Genomic DNA, 22500 nt, shown 5'->3' with positions numbered 1-22500 from the left:
AAACACAAACAGACGTGGCGCACGTGATGGAAATATGGCAGAGGATACAAAGCAGCTTCTGAACGCAACACTGCGAGACACCATTGTTGTTGTGGGCGGGGCTAGTGCAAGGAGAGGTGGGTCTATGACGTGACTTCAGGAAAAATGGGCTGTAAACGCTCAAAAGGTTTTGCTCCAAAACGCTGCTTCACCTGATGAAATGATCAAACTCCTGAACATGTCTGTGTGGGCGTGGCCTGGGTGTTCATTGCAAAGGATGGAGACAAGACACTGATGTATATTCACTCACCTCGTTCATTCTGTAAAATGCTCTTTTTATTGGAGTTCAACATGTGAGTTGATCAAACTTGGACCGGAAACTTAACAAGAGCGTTAGTTTGTGTTTATGAAATGTGTTACCATCTGTAGGTGATCTTTAATATTTTCATCCAGAGTGGATGTGTGTGTGTGTGTGTGTGTGTGTGTGTGTGTGTGTGTGTGTGTGTGTGTGTGTGTGTGTGTGTGTGTGTGTGTGTGTGTGTGTGTGTGTGTGTGTGTGTGTGTGTGTGTGTGTGTGTGTGTGTGTGTGTGTGTGTGTGTGTGTGTGTGTGTGTGTGTGTGTGTGCTGTTCATCTGCTGCTCCTCAGCTGCTCACAGTAGGATGGAACCAGCCACGTCTGCCGTCTCAGTCTGTTCATCAGCTCCAGAGGCGACAGCCTCCAAATGACACGTTCACTGAACACATCCTCATCTTCACTTCAGATGAGTCACTTCAGCCTGTCACAGCCTCACACACGTGGACTAGAAACTGATCAGTGATGAATAAACAATGAAGTCATGATTTATGAATGTATGAATCCACAGGCCACTGCAGTGGTTGGCTGATGAACGGACACTGACACAAACACATTCATTATATCATTCAGTATTTATCTTTAAGGACATAACAGAATATCTGTGATGCTTGGTCGTTCACTTGTTGCATGAAAACTTTGCTTTTAAGCATTATTTCATTCTCCTGAAGTTTTATATTGTAACACTGATGCAATAACTGTTTTCTTCAGAATAAAAATAAATGGGCAAATTAAAACCTGGGGGACACACAGCGTCCAATGTTTCCATCATCATCATTATTAATCGTATGGCGCTGGTTCTGCTGTCTCACAATCACCTCCGGTCGACAGGTGGCGCTGATGAATGAGACCAAACTTGAGTTCCGGATATCTCGGCGCGTCATTTGGCGCCAAGCCCACGTGATAGCCTCTGGCTTCCTGATTGGAGGATTTGAAGAATTTCGCTTTGCGCTCATTGGTCGGTTTTGAATCGCTGCTGTTCTGTGGTGAATTCAAAAGAGTCCAAACGGCGGCGGACAGTCGGGACGGGGGACAGGACACAGCAGATAAAGTCATTCCGTCTGGTGAGTTCTATCGAAACTTCACACACTCGGAGGTTCAGTCCGCCTGAGAAATGGCGGTTTGGAGAAGAACGTCTATTTAAAAAAAAAAAAAAAAAAAGTCACGCGGCTGTTTACGGCAGAACAAGCGACCTGTGAGCTCAAGGCGAACCAACAGTGAACACGTTCATCCAAAACCCAGAAACAACGGAGAATTCACCAAGAATCGACGTTCGAGTGTTAGCAGGAACCGGTGGAATACGTGTCACACGTCGGTGTCTCACTCGTTGTCTCGTTGTCTTACTCGTTGGACTTTAACTTAAGCAGCTAACGTATAATCATGCAAACAGTCATATAGTAACTGTTCCCACATGCTGAAGGACACAGAAAGTGTTCCAACGTGTAGAACTAAGATCTTCTGCAGCTCCACTCACTAGTTCACTAATTGTACTTCACTTAAGTATCTATCTGTCTACCAGGTAACAATGGAGGACTACCCTGAAAATAGAGAAGATCGGTGAAGGTTGGTGTGGAAGTTTTGTACACGCTGTGAATGTTCCACCCATGTTCTCCATGCTCCTCCATTGCTTCCTGTGACATGTGACGTGTGTAATAGAGGTTTGTGCTGTTCAGGGACCTATGGTGTGGTGTACAAGGGCCGACACAAGGCCACGGGTCAGATCGTGGCCATGAAGAAGATCCGCCTGGAGAGCGAGGAGGAGGGCGTCCCCAGCACCGCTGTCAGAGAGGTGTCGCTGCTCCAGGAGCTCAAGCATCCAAACGTCGTGCGGTGTGTGTCTGACACCCGCTGGGTCCAGTGCTCGCTGAACGTTCAGACTTGATTTATTCTTGTGTGTGTTGGTTCAGGCTGCTGGACGTCCTGATGCAGGAGTCTCGTCTCTACCTCATCTTTGAGTTCCTCTCCATGGACCTGAAGAAGTATCTGGACTCCATCCCCTCCGGCCAGTACATGGACCCCATGTTGGTCAAGGTAAGCAGGTGTGACACACACACACACACACACACACACTCTCCAGCCCCCTGCTCAGGATTACCATGCAGGTAATTGCTGTTTACTATAAATGTGACTCAAAGCTAAAAGTTACTGTTTCATCTCATGATGCAGCTCGGTGTGGTTCTTCTCGTTGTCCTCCTAGAGCTACCTGTTCCAGATCTTGGAGGGTATTTACTTTTGTCATTGCCGTCGAGTCCTCCACCGGGACCTGAAGCCCCAGAACCTCCTGATCGACAACAAGGGTGTCATCAAACTGGCGGACTTTGGCTTGGCTCGGGCCTTCGGGGTTCCTGTGCGGGTGTACACCCACGAGGTGCGGCTCCGTCACACTCAGTCGTCCACGTGTGGGGACGCCGACTAATCGTTGTGTGTTTGCAGGTTGTCACACTTTGGTACCGAGCTCCGGAGGTTCTCTTGGGTTCACCCCGCTATTCTACTCCTGTGGACGTGTGGAGCACCGGGACCATCTTTGCTGAACTGGCCACCAAGAAGCCGCTGTTCCACGGAGATTCAGAGATTGACCAGCTGTTCCGAATCTTCAGGTGAGTGTGAACGACTCAGCTGTGATTAGACCTGACAGACAGCTGTGAATGGATGACGCTGGTTTCGTTGAACCTTCTGCTCTGGTGTCTGGGAAGTTTCTAGAACAAAGGTCTGAAACATTCTGTCTCTGTGTGGCTGTTCCAGGACTCTGGGAACGCCGAACAACGACGTGTGGCCGGAGGTGGAGACACTTCCAGACTACAAAAACACCTTCCCCAAGTGGAAGTCAGGAAACCTGTCGTCAGTGGTGAAGAACCTGGATAAGAACGGCTTGGACCTACTGGGGGTGAGAACGATGACGGGATGAATTTCTGACAGTCACATGGTTCCAGACATCGGTTGGAGTGTTTTGTCTCTGTAACCTTGCGCTTCCTGCAGAGAAGGAATGTTTACACTCGTTTCTTCGTACGTGTGAAACTGTTTCAGGTGAGATGAGTTTGGGTCCCATCGTGGGGAAACAAGTTAGTCCACGTTACCATGGAGACACATTGTTGTGCAAACACTCGTTGTCCATCGTCCAAATGGTTCCAAATAGACTTTGTTCAAACTTGGTCTCAGGGTTGGTTTCCGTTGAATGTCAGTGCCATCTACAGGTCTGGAGCATGACCAACAGCCTGTGCAGTCATTTCCAGTGGATCAGTTTGGATCAAATATTCTTGATACAATACCGAGGAAGGTGGAGGAGACACCGATGTTTTCATACTAGAATCTTAAACTCTTCTGGTGAATGGAACAGTTTGTCAAAACATTTTCATCCTTTCACCAGACTCACGCCGCCTGTGTCTCTTGTAGAAAATGTTGACCTACAACCCTCCGAAGAGAATCTCGGCTCGTGAGGGCCATGACACACCCGTACTTCGATGACTTGGACAAGTCCACCCTGCCGGCTGCGGGCCTCAACAGCATCTAAGCTCCTGACGTCCGATGTGTTCAGACCCAGAATCCTCTGTAAATACTTGTGTGTGAAAATGGTCAGACCTTTTTAAGTTTGTCTGTCATCGTTATTTTAAATAAAACTGCACTTTCCAATCAACCACTGCAGCCTGTTCACTGAACAGAACGTTCTGTGTGTCAGTGGATGGTGAACGTGTGTTCACACCTGCAGACATGAACCGTCTGATCTGTGTGGACACATTTTCTGTTGTGACTTTGCTGTTTGAGCAGGTTGTGGTTGAACTGATGTGGGCCCTCCACCTGACGTGATGAACACTTGAAGTCCGAGCAGATGTTTGGATGTAAACGGATAAATAACGGACCCAGATGTGCTCAGACTGGCTTTTTTTTCTGTTTCACCGGAAATGCGAATCCTGTGGCGGTTGTCACGTGACAGCACTCTTCTTTGCCACGTCTCATGAATGACGTCATCGCCGCCGAACCACTCGGCTGTCGCACCGAGAAGAGCCGAAGCGGAAACGACCGAGGCCGCCGGACTCCCTCCGCTCCCCAGCTCCAGCTCTCCGTCCTCTGGGTCCGAACCAGCCGCCCAGGACTCGGTTCGTCTGACTCGCCCACTCGGCGGCTGAATGTCGGTGCTTCCTGTTTGGACTTGCAGCCATTTTGGATTTGTAGCCAGGAGGAAGTGAGCGGCCGGTTCGGGGTTAGCTAGCACCGGTTTCTCTGCACTCAGACAGCCGTTCACCGCACACCGACCACCGAGCGTCCGCCGGGAGGAGCCACCGGCACCGGAACGATGAATCCTGAGTAGTGAGTATTTACCGCCAGGGCGCGAGCACAGGTGAGCTAGCCTAGCTTAACTTAGTGTGAGCAGCTGACACCTGGACACCTGCTGGACCGGAACCGACCTCGGTCCTCAGCGGACTGATGAGTGAACGAGTCGTTGGTCCCGTGTCAGTGAGGAGACAGGTGAGCTAACGGCTAAGAGCTAACAGCCGGCAGGTGAAGTCTGCTCCGTGACCCGGTTCTGGAGGAGCGAACTTCGCCGGACACAGAAACCCGGCTGGTGGTTGCTAGGCAACGGAGCCAACCACCATCAGAGCTGGGGAGCAGGAGAGGAGACCTAGGTGTTTCCTTGTGTCACCAACAGGTCATGTGACCAGGGTGTCAGTCATGAGTTGATCACGTGATTGACCACCCCAGCTGTGAGTGTGTGTGTGTGTGTGTGTGTGTGTGGTGTGTGTGTGTGTGTGTGTGTGTGTGTGTGTGTCGCTAACCTGACTCTCTCCCTCAGTGACTATCTGTTCAAGCTGCTGCTCATCGGTGACTCTGGTGTTGGAAAATCTTGTCTTCTTCTCCGGTTTGCTGTAAGTTCTGAGTGTGTGTGTGTGTGTGTGTCTGTGTGTTTCTGTGTGTAACTCTGCTTTGCTCTGCAGGATGACACGTACACAGAAAGTTACATCAGTACCATTGGTGTGGACTTCAAAATAAGAACCATTGAACTTGATGGAAAAAACCATAAAGCTGCAGATCGTGAGTAACCTCATCTGTGTGTGTGTGTATGTGTGTGTGTTCTGCTGACACGTCCGTCTTCAGCAGGTGTGATCTCAGGGTGGACGTTGTTCTGAAGGAATGTGTGTTTGATCAGGTAGAAGATGAATGGTCGCTGAGAAATCAGATTCACACGTTTCAACAGCTGAGAGGTGGAAGAGAGAAAGGAGGAGAGGAGGAAAGAGAGAGAGAGGTGGAAGAGAGAAAGAGGAGGAGGAAGAAGAGAGAAAGGAGGAGAGGTGGAAGAGAGAAAGGAGGAGGAAGAAGAGAGAAAGGAGGAGAGGTGGAAGAGAGAAAGGAGGAGGAGAGGAGGAAGAGTAAAGCGTGCTGCGTCTCCTTCAGAGCAGCAGATGAATGTGTGAACCATCACACTGGTTCAGTGTTTGAGTTGTTTCAATATTTCACTTGTGTGAGTGAATGGTTTGTGTGTTTGTGTTTCTCTCACACACACACACACACACACACACACACACACTCTCTTTGTCTGATTGTGTGTCTCTGCTGTCAGTGGGACACAGCAGGTCAGGAGAGGTTCAGGACCATCACCTCCAGCTACTACAGAGGAGCTCATGGGATCATTGTGGTCTACGATGTCACCGACCAGGTGAGATGGTTGGATGGTGACACACCTCTACCTCCATCTACACCTCACCTCACCTCACCTCACCTCACCTCACCTCACCTCTACCTCAATCTTCACCTCACCTCACCTCACCTCCATCCAAATATTGGATTAGAAGCAGCTGTTTGTGTCTCCAGTTTGTGTCTTGTTTCCCTCAAAGTTCACACACACACACACACACACATCTGTATGTGTGTCTCTTTGTTTTTGTGTGTGTCTTTCCGTGTGTGTGTATGTGTGTGTATCTACATGTTTATGTGTGTGTGTGTGTGTGCGTGCGTGCGCTCACAGGAGTCGTTCAACAACGTCAAACAGTGGCTGCAGGAGATTGACCGCTATGCCAGCGAGAACGTCAACAAGCTGCTGGTCGGTAACAAGTGTGACCTGACGACAAAGAAGGTGGTGGACTACACCAACAGCAAAGGTAGGTGTGCGTGTGTTGTGTGTGTGTGTGTGTGTGTGTGTGTGTGTGTGTGACACCTCCTGTGTCCTTGTCGTTCATCAGGAGTTTGCAGATTCCCTGGGAATCCCGTTCTTGGAACCAGCGCCAAGAACGCCACCAACGTGGAGCAGGCCTTCATGACCATGGCTGCTGAGATCAAAAAGAGGATGGGCCCCGGGGCCGCGGCCGGTGGGGGGGACAAGCCCAACGTGAAGCTGACCCCCGGCACCACTGTCAAGCCGTCATCAGGAGGCTGCTGCTGAGAGCCCGTGGACAGGACGGGGTTAACGCCTGGCGATGTCTGTTTGTACATAATGTAGCCACACTACAACACATCTGGAGCGCCCCCCGCCCCCTCACGCCTTCTGAGCCCGCCCCCAGCGGCCGTCCCTCTGCCCTCCTTCTGGGGTTTGTTTGTCTTTCCCTCCGGTGTTTGTCTGCGTTTTGTAGCTGTTTTTCACGTCTCTCCGTCTGCAGCAGCAACTCACAACCTGACATCTGATGACATGAACATCCTGTGTGTGTGTGTGTGTGTGTGTGTGTGTGTGCATATGAGTGTGTACGATTGTTGCTGGAACACAAATAAACTGAAAATAAATATTGTTCTGTCACCTGATTCATCCGACTGTTGAATGTTAGTTAAGACAAAGTGTGTTTGTGTGTAATGTACAGATGACTGTATACACACACACACACACACACACTGGACCTTCCCTGGTCCCAGTGGACCCATTAACACTTTGAATAAATAAATACAGTGACTGTAAAGTTGCCGTCATCACTGAGTGTTTTTAGATTCAATGCGCTTCAGTTACATCAGAACAATATTCAGATGAGAGTTGATTGGTTGATGTGATTGGACTGTGGAGTGAAACCGACTCCAAGAACATGTTTCCATTTTTATTCTAACACAGCTCAGTTCAGGTAACACAATGGTGTGGTGGTTAGCACCGCTGCCCCATAGCAAGAGGGTCCTTGGTTCGCTTCCTGGCCTGGGATCTTTCTATGTGGGGTTCGCATGCTCTCTGTGTGGGTTCTCTCCAGGTACTCTGACTTCCTCCAAAAACAAAGCATGCTCAGGTGAGATGGTCACTCTCGTGTGTGTGAACGGTTGTCTGTCTTTCATGTGTCCCTACAATGAGCTAACAACTTGAATAAGTGGCAGATAATGAGTAAATTCAGATTTAAAGCTGCAACACTCTTGATTAATACAATAAAAACATGATCGTGTCTTCACGTCCCTCACAGACTTCTGTTCATGTGGACACATGCTATGTCCACTATCCACTAGGACCAGATGGAGACATTCTGACAAGAAGTTTCAACTGGAAACGGTCCAAACTTTAGACGGCGTTGGTCCGTTTCATCCATCTCTTCTTCTTCCTCTCGTTTGTTTGGTAATTTTCATCGTCCCAAGGGTCCTTTCCGTTGCCGAGGACCGTCTGCTACCTCACAGTGGCTGACGGAGAACAAATGCTCCCAGAATGTTCATTTGCCTCTCCATCAACTGCAGCGTGAGGACATCCTCTGATGTCTCACACCCCTGAGGACCCCCAGGCGGCGTCTCACCTGGGCAGCAGCCGTCCAGCCTGCAGGGCACCGGAGGAGCTCCGACGTCTCTGGGAACAGATCAGCTGATCACTGCAGAACCAGACTCCACATGCTCACGTGCCGCATGGTTCAAGTGTGTGTTGTATGTGTGTGCGTCATGTGAGTCACATACCTGCTACTTAACCAGCAACGACCTCAAACCGTCCACGTCACCGGTGGGCGGAGCCTCTGAATCACTCTGTAGCCATTGGATAAGCAGCTCCAGGTGAGAGGAGAAGTTCTGAAAACACACGTTGAAATATTAAAAGTGACACACACACACACACACACACACACACACCATGTACAAAATGCATCAGGGAAGAGATCTGCTCCTGGCTCCTCCCCCCACTGTCAAAGAGAGTCTGGTCACACATCTGCCCCTCCCCCTCCTGCAATCGTACTCCAACCTCAGAGCTCCGCCCCTCTGATGCACACGTGATGTCACATGATGACGCCGCGCTGAACACGCCTCCTGATGAATGGGTCCCAGCTGACGTGTCCCTGGACTCCTCCACAGGAGAGGAGACGGAGGACGGGGAGGGGGGGGGAGGGGGGGGGAGTTGGCGGCGCTCCCCCTGGCCTCCACACACTCCAGACTGTGGGACATGGGTCGACTCAGCAGCGCCACCACCTGGCTCACCTGAACACAACGAGCAGAGGATGGCACACGGGAACAGACAAAGGTCAGGACAGGTCACGGGACGAGTCACATGACCAACACAGGACCAACCTGCTGGGACAGGACGTGCAGCTCGTCCAGGCGGGTGGGCAGAGACCAGAACTCGCTGTCCTCTGCGTCGTCCTGGAAACGCAGGACGCTGGTGGAGCGGACGAAGGAGCCGAGTCCTCTGTGAGGCTTCCCATCCCGTCCAAACGTCACCAGACCGGTGGGACGTGTGAGGGACCGGCCGTCTCTCAGAGGGACAGACGCTGCTCAGACACAGATCGGACTCGGACAGTCTGCCGGAGCTCAGGAGGTCCACATGGATCCCAGAGTCCTGCAGGTTCTGGTGGGACAGAACGTGGAACTCGTCCCACTCGTCGGCCTCCTCTGGTCTGAGGGGGTACGTGAAGTCCAGCAGGGCCTCGTACTCCTCGTTTTGGGTCCCAGGACACGTCCCGTCTGTCTGTGAACGGCGTCCACGTCCGTGGGGTCACACGGGCCCTGAACTTTGACCGACAGGGAGATGAGACGTGTCCCTTTGATAGGTCCGACGAGCTTCCAGTCGGTCTGCTCTCCATCCTCCTCCCGAGGAGACTCGGCAGCGGCGTGGAGGTCGGACACGGGACGGCAGGGGTCAGCCGGGTCCTCAGAGGACGGCTTCTCTGGACTTCGTGGACACAGTGGGACAGACTCAGACCAGAGACACAGACAGCAGCGTCGTCAGGAGTCAGCGTGACGGCCGAGTGAGGAACTTCAGACCTGCTGAGACCTTCAGGTTCCACCTGGAAGAGTGAAGAATTCATCAGATCGGCTCTCTGTCCTGTGACATTCCTCCTGTCTGTGTGTGTCTGTGTGTGTGTTTGGTGGTGGGGGGGCTGAGGTGGAGACACACACACACACACTTTACCTGTGTCAGTGTGTTGACGTTCTCTGTTGTGTTCTCCAGAGAACAGAGGAGTTCTCATCACGTACTTCCTGCTGGACCACGTGTCTGACGTTCTTCCACCGGCCCGTTTCCTGTGTGTGTGTAACACAGCAGCAGTAATGACACACTACTGTAATATATGTGTGTGTGTGTGTGTGTGTGTGTTCGTGCAGTGAAAGCAGGTTGTTGTCTGTATGTACAAACCCGGAAGTCCAAAGTTGCAGACTGTTTGTTGGGCGGAAGTCCAACCGGTGAAGAACTTCAGTGAATCAAAGAACAAACGGAGAGAAATGTTCTTACCGGACGTTGGGACGTTCTGCTCCATGTTCTGCTCCATGTTCGGTTCCATGTTCTATCCATTGTTCTTCCGGCTGCCTCCGCAGTGCTGCGTTCACGTAAATCATGTAAAATTCCCGATTTTAAATATTGTGACGTCTTCATACGGACGATTCTGCTGCTGGTTTTTGACGTTTGAAAACATGTATTGAGAGAAAAAGGATAAAGCAAACTCAGACGCACTTACGGTAATAAAACCCACCTCACCGGTACCGTGAACGCATCATGTGCGGAGGGAGGGTAAACCAGCGGGTGAACCGACAGAAACATCAACGAGCCGGACGCAAACGTCACCGTCAAATATCACTGACGGACGCAAACGTCACCGTCAAATATCACTGACGGACGCAAACGCCACGCGCTGCCACGCGCCTGTCAGTCTGCGTTGAGGGAGTGTGATCCATCAGTGTGTTCACGTCATCACAACCGACCTACTCCGGTAAACGAGTGTGGTGACTCGGTCCTTTGGTGACTCGGTGCTCAGGTGAGACACGGATCGAACATTCTTATCCGCGCACTCACGGCCAGTCTCGTGTGTCGAAGGCACGTGATCCAACATCGTGTTTGTGTGATCGATCAGTGATTGGATCAGGAGACACGAGACGTTAATACAGGAAGTAGTAGTAGGAGTAGAAGTGTAAGTAGTAGTAGTAGTAGTAGTAGTAGCAGTATTAGTAGTAGTAGTAGAAGAAGTAGCAAATGTGAGTAGTAGTAGAAGTAGCAGTATTAGTACTAGTAAAAGTAGAAGTAGCAGTAGTAGTAGTACTAGTAGTAGAAGTAGCAACAGTAGTAGTAGTAGTAGCAGTAGTAGAAGTAGCAACAGTAGTAGTAGTAGTAATAGAAGAAGTAGCAATTGTAGTAGTAGTAGTAGTAGAAGTAGTAGTAGCAGCAGTAGTTGCAGTACCAGTACTACTGGTATCAGTAGTATTCACCAAAGAACACTTGACTAACACTCTTCAGGTGCAGTGACCTATGTGGTTGTCATGGCGACAGCAGCTTCCTGTGATGTGTGAATGATCATGTGACCTGTTGCGTCAGATGACCGAGGTGAGCTGTGAGCGGTGGGCGGGGCCATGCAGCCTGGGCGCCGTGGACATGTGGACCCTCCGGTCGCCCCGGGTGACGGTGGAGCTCCTCACGCTGGGCGCCCGTCATCAGGAGCATCAGCTGCTGCGACCGCATGGGGCGCAGGGACGACGTGGGTGCTGGGCTTCGACCAGCCCGAGGGTTAGGAGCATCACTGCAATCCGAGGTGAACGAGTGAATGCGTGGATAAATGAGTGACTGAATGAGTTAGTGAAGAGATGAGTGCAGGCATGAATGAGGGAGTGAATGAATGAATGAGTGAGGGAGCAAGTGAATGAGGGAACGAGTGAGAGAATGAGTCAGTGTGATTGAATGAGTGAGGGAGTGAATAAATGAATGAGTGAGGCCCTGCTGCGCTGCAGGTTACGTGTCGGACCGTCGGGTACCTGGGGGCCGTGGTGGGTCGGGTGGCCAACAGAATCTCCGGAGGACGTTTCACCGTGGACGGACGCGTTCACCAGCTGCTCGTCAACAACGGAGAGCACGTGCTGCACGGGGGCGGGGGGGGCGGGGCTTCAACAAGGTGACGCCCCCGGACACACACGTTCTCCGTTAGTCGGGTGGTACATACCGTGTGTGTGTGCGTGCGTGCGTGCGTGCGTGCAGGCCATCTGGCGCGCTGACCAGGTGGACGTCGGCGTGCAGTTGAGTCTGACCAGTGAGGAGGGAGACCAGGGCTTTCCTGGGCGGGTTCAGGTGTCTGTCACGTACCGTCTGCAGGTACGAGAGCCAACAAGGATCAGCTGCCAACGAGTGTGAGTGGGGTGTGTCAGTTTCCATGACAACAGTGTGATGTGTCAGGGGGAAACGCTGACCGTTGAATACGAAGCAGAGTCTTCAAAGACGACGCCCATCAATCTGACCAATCACTCCTACTTCAACCTGGCGGGACAGGTAAGGACACCTGAGGAGCACCGACTGCAGTCACACAACGGACCCGTCCCAGCTCTGTGTGTGTGTGTGTGTGTGTGTGTGCGTGTGTGTGTGCGTGCAGGCTGCAGCAGACATCTATGACCATGAGGTGTCCATCAGCGCTGCGTCCTACCTGCCGGTGGACGACGCCTCCATCCCGACTGGTAGACTCACCTGCCCTGATGCTCACACACAGACACACGGTGGTTGCCGGTTTGACCTACGACCTCTGTAAACCAGCCCGTCCGTTACGCTTCGCAGGAGAGATCCGGCCGCGTCGACGGCACGCCCTTTGACCTCAGGCAGCCTGTTGTGATTGGTCCTCGGCTGACGGAGGTTCCAGGTGGAGGGCTTCGACCACAACTTCTGTCTGTCGTCACCTGGAGACCCCTGGAGGGAACGGCTGGCTGCCAGGTGACACACACACACACACACACACACACACACACACACACACACACACACACACACACACACACACACAGACACACACCCTGCCGCCACCTTCAGCGCTCTCATCCAACTGTTCTGTCTCCTGATTGGACCCAGAGTGTGTCACCCAGCCAGTGGGCGGGGTCCTGGAGGTGTCGACCAGCCAACCAGGAGTCCAGTTCTACACAGCCAACGCCCTGGACGGGTCACTGACAGGAAAGGGCGGGGCTTCGTACAGGAAACACTGCTCCTTCTGTCTGGAGACTCAGAACTGGCCCGACGCCGTCAATCAGGTGACGACGGCTCTGACTGATGACAAAGGTCAAAGGTCACGTCTGGTGGCAGCTTCTTTCTGAGAACGTCTGGTTTCTACTCTGATGTTTCTAATCAAAGTTTGTGTCTCCAGGCTTCGTTTCCTGACTGTCTGCTGCGTCCTGGAGACAAATACCGACAAGTGACGCGACTGGCGTTCACGGCGGTCTGAGCCACGATGTCGCCCATCAGTCAGCTGATCCATCAGCTGATTCCTCTGATGGATCACGTTTGGTCCTCTGGTTCCTCCTGAAATAAAAACGACTGATCCAATCAAGACACCTGCGTATGACTCTTACTAATCAGAGGTCAGAGGTCACAACATGTGGAACCACTGGGGGGTGGGGGGGCAATGAGGGACAGAGGTCAAAGGTCGATGTGAACAGCTGTTCTCAGACGAGTTTATTTGAATTCAATGAACTAACGAACGAAAAGTTAAAAGACAAACGAGCAGAAAGAACTGACACGGAGACGATCAGCAGCTCCACATGTCAGGAGACGACACCAGAAGAACGCAGGTCCTCCGCCGAGGAACGGGACTCTCCTCAGGTCAGCTTGATCTCCGCCTCTTTCGTGTCCATCACTCTGAAGACGCCCACCTTCTCCCCCCTGCTGGTCCCGGCGTCTGCCTCTGAAAGAACCACCCGTTTCCTCAGACTCGCGCAGACGGACCACAAACATCTCCACGTGGAACTGCTCATGTTCCCTGACAGACACATTCGTTCTTCACTGACAATCCAGGAGCACAATCTGCTGTGAACCCCCTGAGGAACCTGAGCTGCCTCAGATGTTCGGACTGGTCGCTCACCCATGAGGTTGGTGCGATCCACCAGGAACTGCAGGTCCTTGTTGCTGAGCACCTTCCCTTTGGACACCTTCACCTCCCTGAGGAACACACGCTCACTGAGTTGGGGCCTGAAGCTGTGGCACTAAAACATCTGTCGGAGGTGCTGGAGCTTCTTACTTCTCGGTGCATCTGGCTTTGAGAAGCTCCACCAGCTCCTCCAGGTCCATTTTTACTGTGGCTCAGCTCGGCTCGGTTTCCTTTGAACTTATCTGTGGAGACCAGGAGAGCAGGTGATGGACAGCGGAGACGTGGCGACGCGTCTCCGGCGGCAGGAGGCGCTCTCACTCTTGTGAATGACCATCTGCTCCAGCTTCCTCTTGGCCGTGGCTCCTCTCCAGGATCTTCTGGTCGATGGTGTTGGCGGTGACCAGGCGGGTAGACGACCACCGGTTTGGTCTGTCCGATGCGGGTGGGCAGCGGTCTGAGCCTGCAGGTCGGCCTGAGGGTTCTGAGAGGACAACGGACGTTTTGTTGGACGTGAGCTCCTCGCCGGTTTCTCGCCAGCGCGTCTCACCCAGATGATCTCACCCAGTCGCTGTCGAAGATGATGACCGTGTCGGCGGCCGTCAGGTTGATGCCCAGTCCTCCTGCGCGGGTGCTCAGCAGGAACAGGAAGACCTCTGGGTCTGTGGAGAACTTGGACATCTGGGGAAGACGCAGAGATTCAGGGTTGGAGTGTGAGGAGAACATCGCCACGCCTCAGCCACTCACGTTCTCCTCGCGGTCCGAGTACGACATGGCCCCGTCCAGACGGCTGTACTGGAACCCACGCAGGAAGCAGAAGTCCACGAGAAGGTCCAGGATGGACGTCATCTGACTGAAGATCAGAACCTGGACCAGGAGACAGGGAGCTGCTGAAAGAACCGTCCTCAGAGGAGCAGCAGAGACAGCCCCGAGGACGCAAGGTAGGACATGTCCTACCTGTCCTACCTGTAGTACCTGTAGTACTCATGAGTACCTTATGTCCTCTTTTCTTCAGTTCTGGCAGCAGTTGGTCCAGGATGAGGAACTTTCCGGAGCTCTGCACCAGCTGCTCATCGATCTGACATGAAGGACACGAGGAAACAGCATTTGTTGTATTTGTAGTATTCATGTACCTGCTGAGACGGGTACCGGTACACGCAGAACCTCACTGGTTCTGAAGAAAACACACAGCAGCTTCACTGAGACCGGTGTTTCCTGCGTCTCTTTAGTGGACGGACTGTGGGACCCGTTGACGTGTCCCTACCTTGAACTCCTGCGTCGCCGGGTCCAGCGGGTTACTCGACCAGGTACGGGTGGTTACAGCAGCGCTTCAGCAGCATCAGGATGTTCTGCAGCTTCAGGTTGATCTGAGCGTCCACAGGGACCTGGACGTCCAGGGCGGGACGGGGGCTGGACGAGAGGACGGAGGGACTGAGACGCAGGACGGACAGCTGGAGGACGAGGACACTGCTCCGTCCTCACCTGGTCTCCTGCTCCTGTCGGACCCGCTCCAGATACTTGTCCAGGTCGTGGCGGCGGCGTCGTCCGTCTCCCTGTAGTCCACCAGCCTGCGCATGCGGCGCTTCGGTCGGCCCGCTGGACGTCAGCGCCACGGGGTTCGTCCGCCTGAGGACACAAAGCGTCTCCCTCAGCGTCTGTGCAGGACACGCGGGTGAGAGACGCGACACGTAGACGACAGGTGGACACACGTCACCTTCTGCTGGGCCCAGCATCTTGGCGATGGTCCTGTTGACCACGGCCGTGTAGAAGACTTCCTGTTTGGGCGCCAGCGGCGCGTAAACGATGATCTCCTTCTTCGGAGGAACCTCCAGCGTCACGTCGCACTTCAGCCGCCGCAGCAGGAACGGCGTCAGGATCTGAGGCACAGGGGACGCGTCGGTCGAGGGTTGGGGGACGCGTCGGCCCGGGGGGGGGGGGGGGGTCGGGGGACGCGTCAGCCCGGGGGGGGGTCGGGGGACGCGTCGGCCCGGGGTCAGGTTCTGATGGTCGGTTCTTACCTGGTGCAACATGCTCAGGATGTTCTGCTCCCGTTCGGCTGCCACCACACTCTCCACCTCGCCCAGTGAATCCACGTCAAACCACATCTCAAAGCTGAGAACGTGTGAGGAACACACATCTGACTGCAGACAGCTGACACCGCTACCACCCCCCCCTACACACACACACACACACACACACACACACACACACACACACACACACACACACACACACACACACACACACACACACACACACACACACACACACACACACACACACACACACACACACACACACACACACACACACACACACACCTCTTGAGGTCGTCGAACACCTCGGGCAGCAGGAAGTTGAGCAGTGACCACAGCTCGGCCAGGTTGTTCTGCAGCGGCGTCCCCGTCAGCAGCAGCTTGTTGTCGGTCGGAAGCAGCTTCAGCTCACGCACCAACCGACAGTTCAGGTTCTTGATCCTGTGACCTTCATCCACGATCAGATACTTCCACTGGCAGCGCTGGAACACACACACACACACACACACACACACAGAGTCATTGGCGTGTGTCGGTGTCCGTCAGAGGACGTCCCAGGGGGGTGTAGCTACCTGCAGGTACTTCCTGTCGATCATGGCGATCTCGAAGGAGGTGACGACCACGGGGAACATGTTGAGCGTCCCCTGAGCTCGGTTTCATCTGCTTCAGCAGCTTCAGGCGTTCCGTCTGCGCGCCGTGGTACAGCAGCAGCGACACCTGACAAACGTTCCAACACGTGTCATCGCTCTGTGGCAGGAAAGGTCGGCGACGGCGAGTCTCACCTGCGGCGTGAACCTCCTGAACTCACTGACCCAGTTGGGCAGCGTGGACAGCGGCGCCACCACCAGGAACGGACCCGTCACCTTCTTCTCGATCATCATGGCGATGTGAGCGATGCACTGGATGGTCTTCCCCAGACCCATCTCATCCGCCAGGATCCCGTTGATGCCGTTCTCCCACAACATCTGTCAGCAAACGGAGCGCTCAGCGGGGGCGTGCACACACACACACACACACACACACACACACACACACACACACACACACACACACACACACACACACACACACACACACACACACACACACACACACACACACACTGAACCCACCCGCAGCCACTCGATGCCCTCGATCTGGTACCACCTCATCACCCCCCCCGTGAAGAGCAGCGGCTGCTGCGCGGGCACCAGCTGTCCGTCCACCGTCCGGTCCGGGTGGAACAGACGTTTGGTGTTGTCTCGAACCGTCTCCGTCAGACGGTTCTTGATGTCCTGGTTGGAATCACTCATCTTCTCTATGTCCTCCACTGCTAGTTTCTTCTGGACTAAATCACCCTGAAACGTGTCAGAGGGACAGATCACACACACACACGCGCACGCACACACACACACACACACACACGCACACGCACACGCACACGCACACACACACAACACACACACACACACACACACACACACACACACACACACACACACACACACTACCTCCTCCACTCGGACCTTCTTGCTCTGGGACATGATCTCCTGCAGAAGAAGCAGGAGAAGTTAAAAGCGTCTGAAACGCGGCGGCAGATGGCCGGGGGGGTTGGGGGGACAACATACTTCTTTGGTCATGACGTCTGCGATCCTGAAGTCTTCGCCCCTCTTCCTCTTCCTCCCGTCTGCTGCGGCAGACATTCACTCGTTCACAAACACATTCACACTGAAACCAGCTTCACTCACACCGCTTCACTTACCTCTGTCAGGGGCCACAGGAGCCGCAGTCTGAAACACACACACAGCTTTGAGTGGTCCAGCAGCTCGCATGCACGCGCACACGCACGCACACGCACACACCTTGGTCGTTGTCTTTTTTGGTTTTTTCCTTCTTGAGTTTCTCCTGAGAAAACACACAGACATGTTAGCATGGACGACTGAGTAAGCAGCAGGTGTTACTACAGGCGTTACAGCAGCAGGTGTTACAGCAGCAGGCGTTACAGCAGCAGGCGTTACTACAGGCGTTACAGCAGCAGGCGTTACTACAGGCGTTACAGCAGCAGGCGTTTCTACAGGCGTTACAGCAGCAGGCGTTACAGCAGCAGGCGTTACAGCAGCAGGCGTTACAGCAGCAGGTGTTACTACAGGCGTTACAGCAGCAGGCGTTACAGCAGCAGGTGTTACTACAGGCGTTACAGCAGCAGGCGTTACAGCAGCAGGCGTTACAGCAGCAGGTGTTACTACAGGCGTTACAGCAGCAGGTGTTACTACAGGCGTTACAGCAGCAGGTGTTACTACAGGCGTTACAGCAGCAGGTGTTACAGCAGCAGGTGTTACTACAGGCGTTACAGCAGCAGGTGTTACAGCAGCAGGTGTTACTACAGGCGTTACAGCAGCAGGTGTTACTACAGGCGTTACAGCAGCAGGTGTTACTACAGGCGTTACAGCAGCAGGTGTTACTACAGGCGTTACAGCAGCAGGTGTTACTACAGGCGTTACAGCAGCAGGTGTTACTACAGGCGTTACAGCAGCAGGCGTTACTACAGGCGTTACAGCAGTAGGCGTTACAGCAGCAGGTGTTACTACAGGCGTTACAGCAGCAGGCGTTACTACAGGCGTTACAGCAGCAGGTGTTCCAAGTGTAACAGCTGTAACTGTACCTCGTTCTGCTGCTGCTCCATCTTGGTGAGCAGGAACTTGGCGTAGATGTTGCTCTTCTGCAGAAGATGCTGCAGGCGTCTGAACCTCATCTCATGCGAGTCTCTCTGCAGAACCTGTCGGGCCTGACGAGGAAACGTTACATGACGACGGGTCGATGCTGACGACCGACGGCTCCTCACCAACCTTCTCCATCATCTCCCTCTCGTTCTTTTCTCCCTTGTCCTGCAGCTGCTGCTCCTCCTCCTCCATTTCCTTCGTGATCATGATGTGAGAGGACAGAGATGTCGCGCTGCTCTCTGCACGCACACACACACCTGTGTTTTACGTTTGACTGTGTGTGTCTGTGGGAGTGAGGGGGTGTCTCTGACCTGTCTCCATCGAGGTCCCCAGAGGTTCTTCAGACTCGTCAGCTTTGGGACACAGAGGAGAAACACTGCGGCTGTCGTCTTCTACTTCTTCTTCTTTCAGGCTGGAAGACAAACACACATGAAACCACTGTGTGTGTGTGTGTGTGTGTGTGTGTGTGTGTGTGTGTGTGTGTGTCTGTGTGTGTGTGTGTGTGTGTGTGTTGTGAGAGGAGAGAGAGAGAGAGAGAGAGAGAGAGAACTTCCGGTGTCCACAGCGGAGGACATGTTGGACAGGAAACGAACGTCTCATTGTTCCACAACAAACTTTCTCACCCGTTCATTGTGACTTGGAGTGAAGAGGAGGAGGAGGAGGAGGAGGAGGAAGGGAGGGGCGGAGGAGCAGTCCGTCTTGCTCGTCGCTTCATGTCGAATCTCCAACGGAAACAAACGGACTCACGCTCCAGCAGCGCGACACACGAGGCTCCGGTTCGGTCCGTTCCCTTCAACCACCGCTTCAAAGCGCTAAGGCACGTCACCGATGACGTGTGTGAAGCACCGACCGCTTCGGCCCGCCCCAGTCACGTGACCGGCTTGAGAGCTGCCGATACTTGGGCAGTACGTCCCGCTCACCGGCCTCACGGCGCCCCAAGACGGAGAAGGTTCCTCGAGACAAGCTGCCGACGACTGACGAAGTGGGCGGGGCCACGCTTCTCTTTCGCGCCAGTCTGGACGAGTCCATGACGGGGGGGTGGGGGTCGAGGGTTTCCTCCTTTGTCGGTCTGTGTCAGAGGAACATGTGACGAACACGTGAAGAACCTGTGAATAACATGTGGAACTCTCTGGACCGGAGTTTGTCAGTTGTTCCCAAAGAACTAAAGATTCTCCAGAGTTCTGACGTGACGTCAGAACTCCCCCGGGGGGGGCTAACCAACGACATGTTTCCCGCCAGTGCAGAGCCGTGTATTTATGACCTCCACGAGGGGTTTCTGTCTGTCTGTCTGTCTGTCTGTCAGGACTGTCAGTCCAACAGTTGTGAACGTGTGTGAGTGAAATGTTCAGTAACATCAGTGCTGCTGATGGACCAGGACCAAATGATGTTCTAGAACCTTCTGGATCCAGGAATCTGTTGAAGGAGTCTTCCTCTGTCTAGAACTCCACAACAGCAGCAGTGGACTGTCTCTGTGGACCAGTGGTTAGTGGGTCTGTCTGTTAACACAAAGGTCGGGGGTTGGAGCCCACCCAGGGTGTTACTATTGACATAAAAAAGAAAAACTAGAGGTCAGAGGTCATGATGTCTTGATGATGTTGGTGGAATCAGCTGATTGGAGGAGGTCTGAGATCTACGAGGGATTTTCTAGTTGTCATGCGATGTTTTTCAAGAAGCAAAAGTGGAAACATTCAGTCACAGACGGTCATCTTTATTCTGTCTTTGATGGAACCATACTAGTACTCATCTGTACTGAAAACAAACAAACAAACAAACAAACAGGAGGTGTGGTGACAGGAGAAGAAGAAGAAGTAACAGCACGTTCTGCTGGGGATGAATCAGTTTTATTCCAGTTCTATGAGCAGGTCTCCTTCTCCAACCGTCTCACCTGGAGAGCAGTGGACACGCTTCACCTGGAACACACACACACACACACACACACACACACACAGAAGTGAAAATGGACATCATTGGTCCATTTATTGTTTCTGATACAAACCAGTTTGTCACTGGTGAAGAACAGCTGTGACCCTCTGACCTTTGCCTGTCTGACAGCCGTCATGCTGTTCTGCATCTTCATCGCCTCAATCACACATATCTCCTGACCCTCTGCCACCTGTGGACACAGTACACACACACTCTGAAAACGCAGTACACACACACACCAGAGTCTGAAAACACACAGTACACACAGCAATAGCAACACCTTATGTGACAGCTGACTTCTGTTGGTCTGTTCCACTGAACGTGTGGTGTGTGTGTGTGTGTGTGTGTGTTACCTGATCTCCAGGTTTCACAGACACAGCGACCACGGTGCCTGGCATCGGTGAACGCAGGATGCTGGCTAGTGTCTTCTGGAACTTTCTCTGGCATGTAGGAATTCAACCTGGCAGCCAACGTTGACAGGACACGAAGCTTGAACTACACACACACCACACACACCACACACACAGTTTGTGTTGACGTCGTCATCTGTGGACTCATCCTGAGCAGCAAACACCTGTGTGATGTCACTGCACACAGAAGCGGAGCTTACCGACGTGCCCTGGTACTGAAGAACGACCCAACCGGCAGCGTCTCTGGACACACACTGAAAACAAACACACACACACACACACACACACACATCATAAGCACATGCGAACTGTACGGGTGAAGACGTGCAGCAGCTGAGTCAGCGTTACCTGTAACGTCCTGTGTGCCCCGTTGATGCTGAGTGGCAGCAACGCAGAGGCCAGATTCCACTGGCCGCTGACGTCCACCTGCCCCCCGTCCACCTCCACCTGTACACACACACGGGCTCAGATAGTGTGTGTGCGTAGGTTGTGGACGCAAACTTCAACACTCACAGTAAAACCACTTTCTGACTTTGAAACCGTGGTAACGTGGTGTCCCACCCCCAGCTCCACACTCAGCTCCCAGCGGCGACAGTCCACAGGAGAGGACGACAACCTGACACACACACACACACACACACACGTCTTCTGGCTGTCCAACTTCCTGTCAGATACAATTGTCCCCTCCCTCCACGTGTTGGATCTGATCATGTGATCACCAGACGACACACAGACGGAGGCCCCGCCCCTCACCTCTCGTGACCCAGCTCCTTCTGGGAACGCAGCTGAGCGCTGGACATGCAGCGCCGCCGCCACCCGCCACCAGCTCCCTGCGACCAGCGTCCGTCAGCTGATGACCTTTGAAACCCATCAGGATAAACCTCCGGCAAGGAAGTTGGTGGCTGATGTCGCCAGAGATGAAGCGGGGGGTGTGTGATTATTTCTCTGAGGAGTGGAATGTTTGTGGGCCCACTCCTGGATCACACACACACACATTTTAATGCACAAACACAAAGCAGGAGTGTGTGTGAGACGTTCACGTACCTCTGATGACGTAGCTGTCCAGAGCGTCCTCCATCCTGGCGAGTGCCTCTTCGCGGGACGATCCGTAACGTCACCAGCTGCAAACACACATCGGTGACGGTTGCTAAATCTGCTGACTCACTAACCTCAGACCGGACACAAACAGACGAGTCACCGTCTATGTACGGGGCTGTGACGCGTCTGCCAGACGGCCATCTTAGGAGAGGCACGAGGTCCGCAGGGAAGTAACTGTGAGTCTCTTCATTCTGAACCGAGTGGTGACTGTTTGATGTTTTACTGAATGAGTGAATTCATTCACTCACAGGACTCATCCTCCATCTCCACGATCACATGTCCTATCAGTTCACCTTCATGAAGCCACACCAGGAAAAGTGACGCGTGTCAACAGTTCTCCTTCATTTCCTCCAGAAGGAACCACAGCCTCCAGTAGGACGGCCTCCAGCATCTCTGCTGGAAGAAGGCAGCTGGAACCCCCTGAAGAACGCTAGAAGAACACTGGATGTCACTGACCTTGGAGATCATGGGGTCGTAGTAGATGCTGATGTCACTTCCCTCCTGGATGCCGCTGTCAACACGGACCTGACGCACAAAATCATCACGGAACATTCAGACGACAAACTGCAGGAGAGGACGCTGGCGCGTGCGCGCGCACACACACACACACACACACCACACACTCACATTGGCCAGATTCAGTGGCTCCTGGTACATGAGACAGGCGTCCAATGGAGGGAAGACCAAAGGACTTGTAGGGGTCCTGAGGGAACAAACACCTTTCAGAGGTTGATTTCATCACGTCCAGCCGGCGCTGCGGCTCCTCGGGTGGACGTCATGAGCAGCAGTAAGCGGAACTCACCTCAGCGTAGACGCGGCTCTCG

At 53.4% G+C, this 22500-nt stretch overlaps 5 protein-coding genes across 5 annotated transcripts; 3 read left to right on the top strand and 2 right to left on the bottom strand.

The window, feature by feature from the left end:
- The first annotated feature begins 2061 nt into the window (after positions 1 to 2061).
- On the top strand, positions 2062 to 3794 carry LOC144739205 (cyclin-dependent kinase 1). Its single transcript, XM_078622179.1, has 6 exons — positions 2062 to 2162; positions 2240 to 2363; positions 2530 to 2700; positions 2766 to 2929; positions 3075 to 3216; positions 3723 to 3794. The coding sequence occupies exons 1-6, from the start codon at positions 2062 to 2064 to the stop codon at positions 3792 to 3794; spliced, it is 774 nt and encodes a 257-aa protein (XP_078478305.1).
- Positions 3795 to 4620: 826 nt separating this feature from the next.
- Positions 4621 to 6702, top strand: LOC144739206 (ras-related protein ORAB-1-like). The gene is given in 8 exon segments (XM_078622180.1): positions 4621 to 4634; positions 5119 to 5191; positions 5261 to 5335; positions 5337 to 5357; positions 5884 to 5979; positions 6289 to 6435; positions 6503 to 6533; positions 6536 to 6702. Coding segments are annotated over 8 exon segments (624 nt in total).
- Positions 6703 to 10995: 4293 nt separating this feature from the next.
- On the top strand, positions 10996 to 12871 carry LOC144739208 (galactose mutarotase-like). The gene is given in 14 exon segments (XM_078622182.1): positions 10996 to 11106; positions 11108 to 11158; positions 11160 to 11208; positions 11425 to 11543; positions 11546 to 11566; positions 11650 to 11763; positions 11845 to 11937; positions 12038 to 12119; positions 12217 to 12230; positions 12232 to 12300; positions 12302 to 12369; positions 12505 to 12529; positions 12531 to 12680; positions 12794 to 12871. Coding segments are annotated over 14 exon segments (1044 nt in total).
- Positions 12872 to 13244: 373 nt separating this feature from the next.
- Positions 13245 to 18876, bottom strand: LOC144739207 (lymphoid-specific helicase-like). The gene is given in 29 exon segments (XM_078622181.1): positions 13245 to 13330; positions 13508 to 13584; positions 13664 to 13714; positions 13716 to 13755; positions 13832 to 13874; positions 13876 to 13920; positions 13922 to 13954; positions 13956 to 13994; positions 14075 to 14191; positions 14258 to 14377; positions 14505 to 14588; positions 14775 to 14807; positions 14809 to 14920; positions 14993 to 15044; positions 15047 to 15136; positions 15225 to 15387; positions 15529 to 15622; positions 15832 to 16028; positions 16119 to 16199; positions 16201 to 16263; positions 16329 to 16511; positions 16659 to 16883; positions 17037 to 17075; positions 17154 to 17215; positions 17388 to 17430; positions 18188 to 18310; positions 18372 to 18484; positions 18557 to 18657; positions 18869 to 18876. Coding segments are annotated over 29 exon segments (2517 nt in total).
- A 294-nt stretch (positions 18877 to 19170) lies between these two features.
- On the bottom strand, positions 19171 to 22496 carry LOC144739203 (propionyl-CoA carboxylase alpha chain, mitochondrial-like; the record flags this gene model as incomplete). The annotated part of the gene is given in 10 exon segments (XM_078622176.1): positions 19171 to 19260; positions 20927 to 21025; positions 21332 to 21394; positions 21396 to 21506; positions 21508 to 21553; positions 21619 to 21699; positions 22119 to 22201; positions 22304 to 22333; positions 22335 to 22379; positions 22479 to 22496. Coding segments are annotated over 10 exon segments (666 nt in total), but the record flags the coding sequence as incomplete, so codon positions are not given.
- Between the last annotated feature and the right edge of the window lie 4 nt (positions 22497 to 22500).

Source organism: Lampetra planeri, unplaced genomic scaffold, assembly GCF_965212315.1.
Source record: "Lampetra planeri unplaced genomic scaffold, kcLamPlan1.2.h2 scaffold_1368, whole genome shotgun sequence".
Taxonomy (NCBI): Eukaryota; Metazoa; Chordata; class Hyperoartia; order Petromyzontiformes; family Petromyzontidae; genus Lampetra; species Lampetra planeri.
Note: the sequence above shows the minus strand (reverse complement) of the source record. Positions and strands in the feature narration are given on the sequence as shown.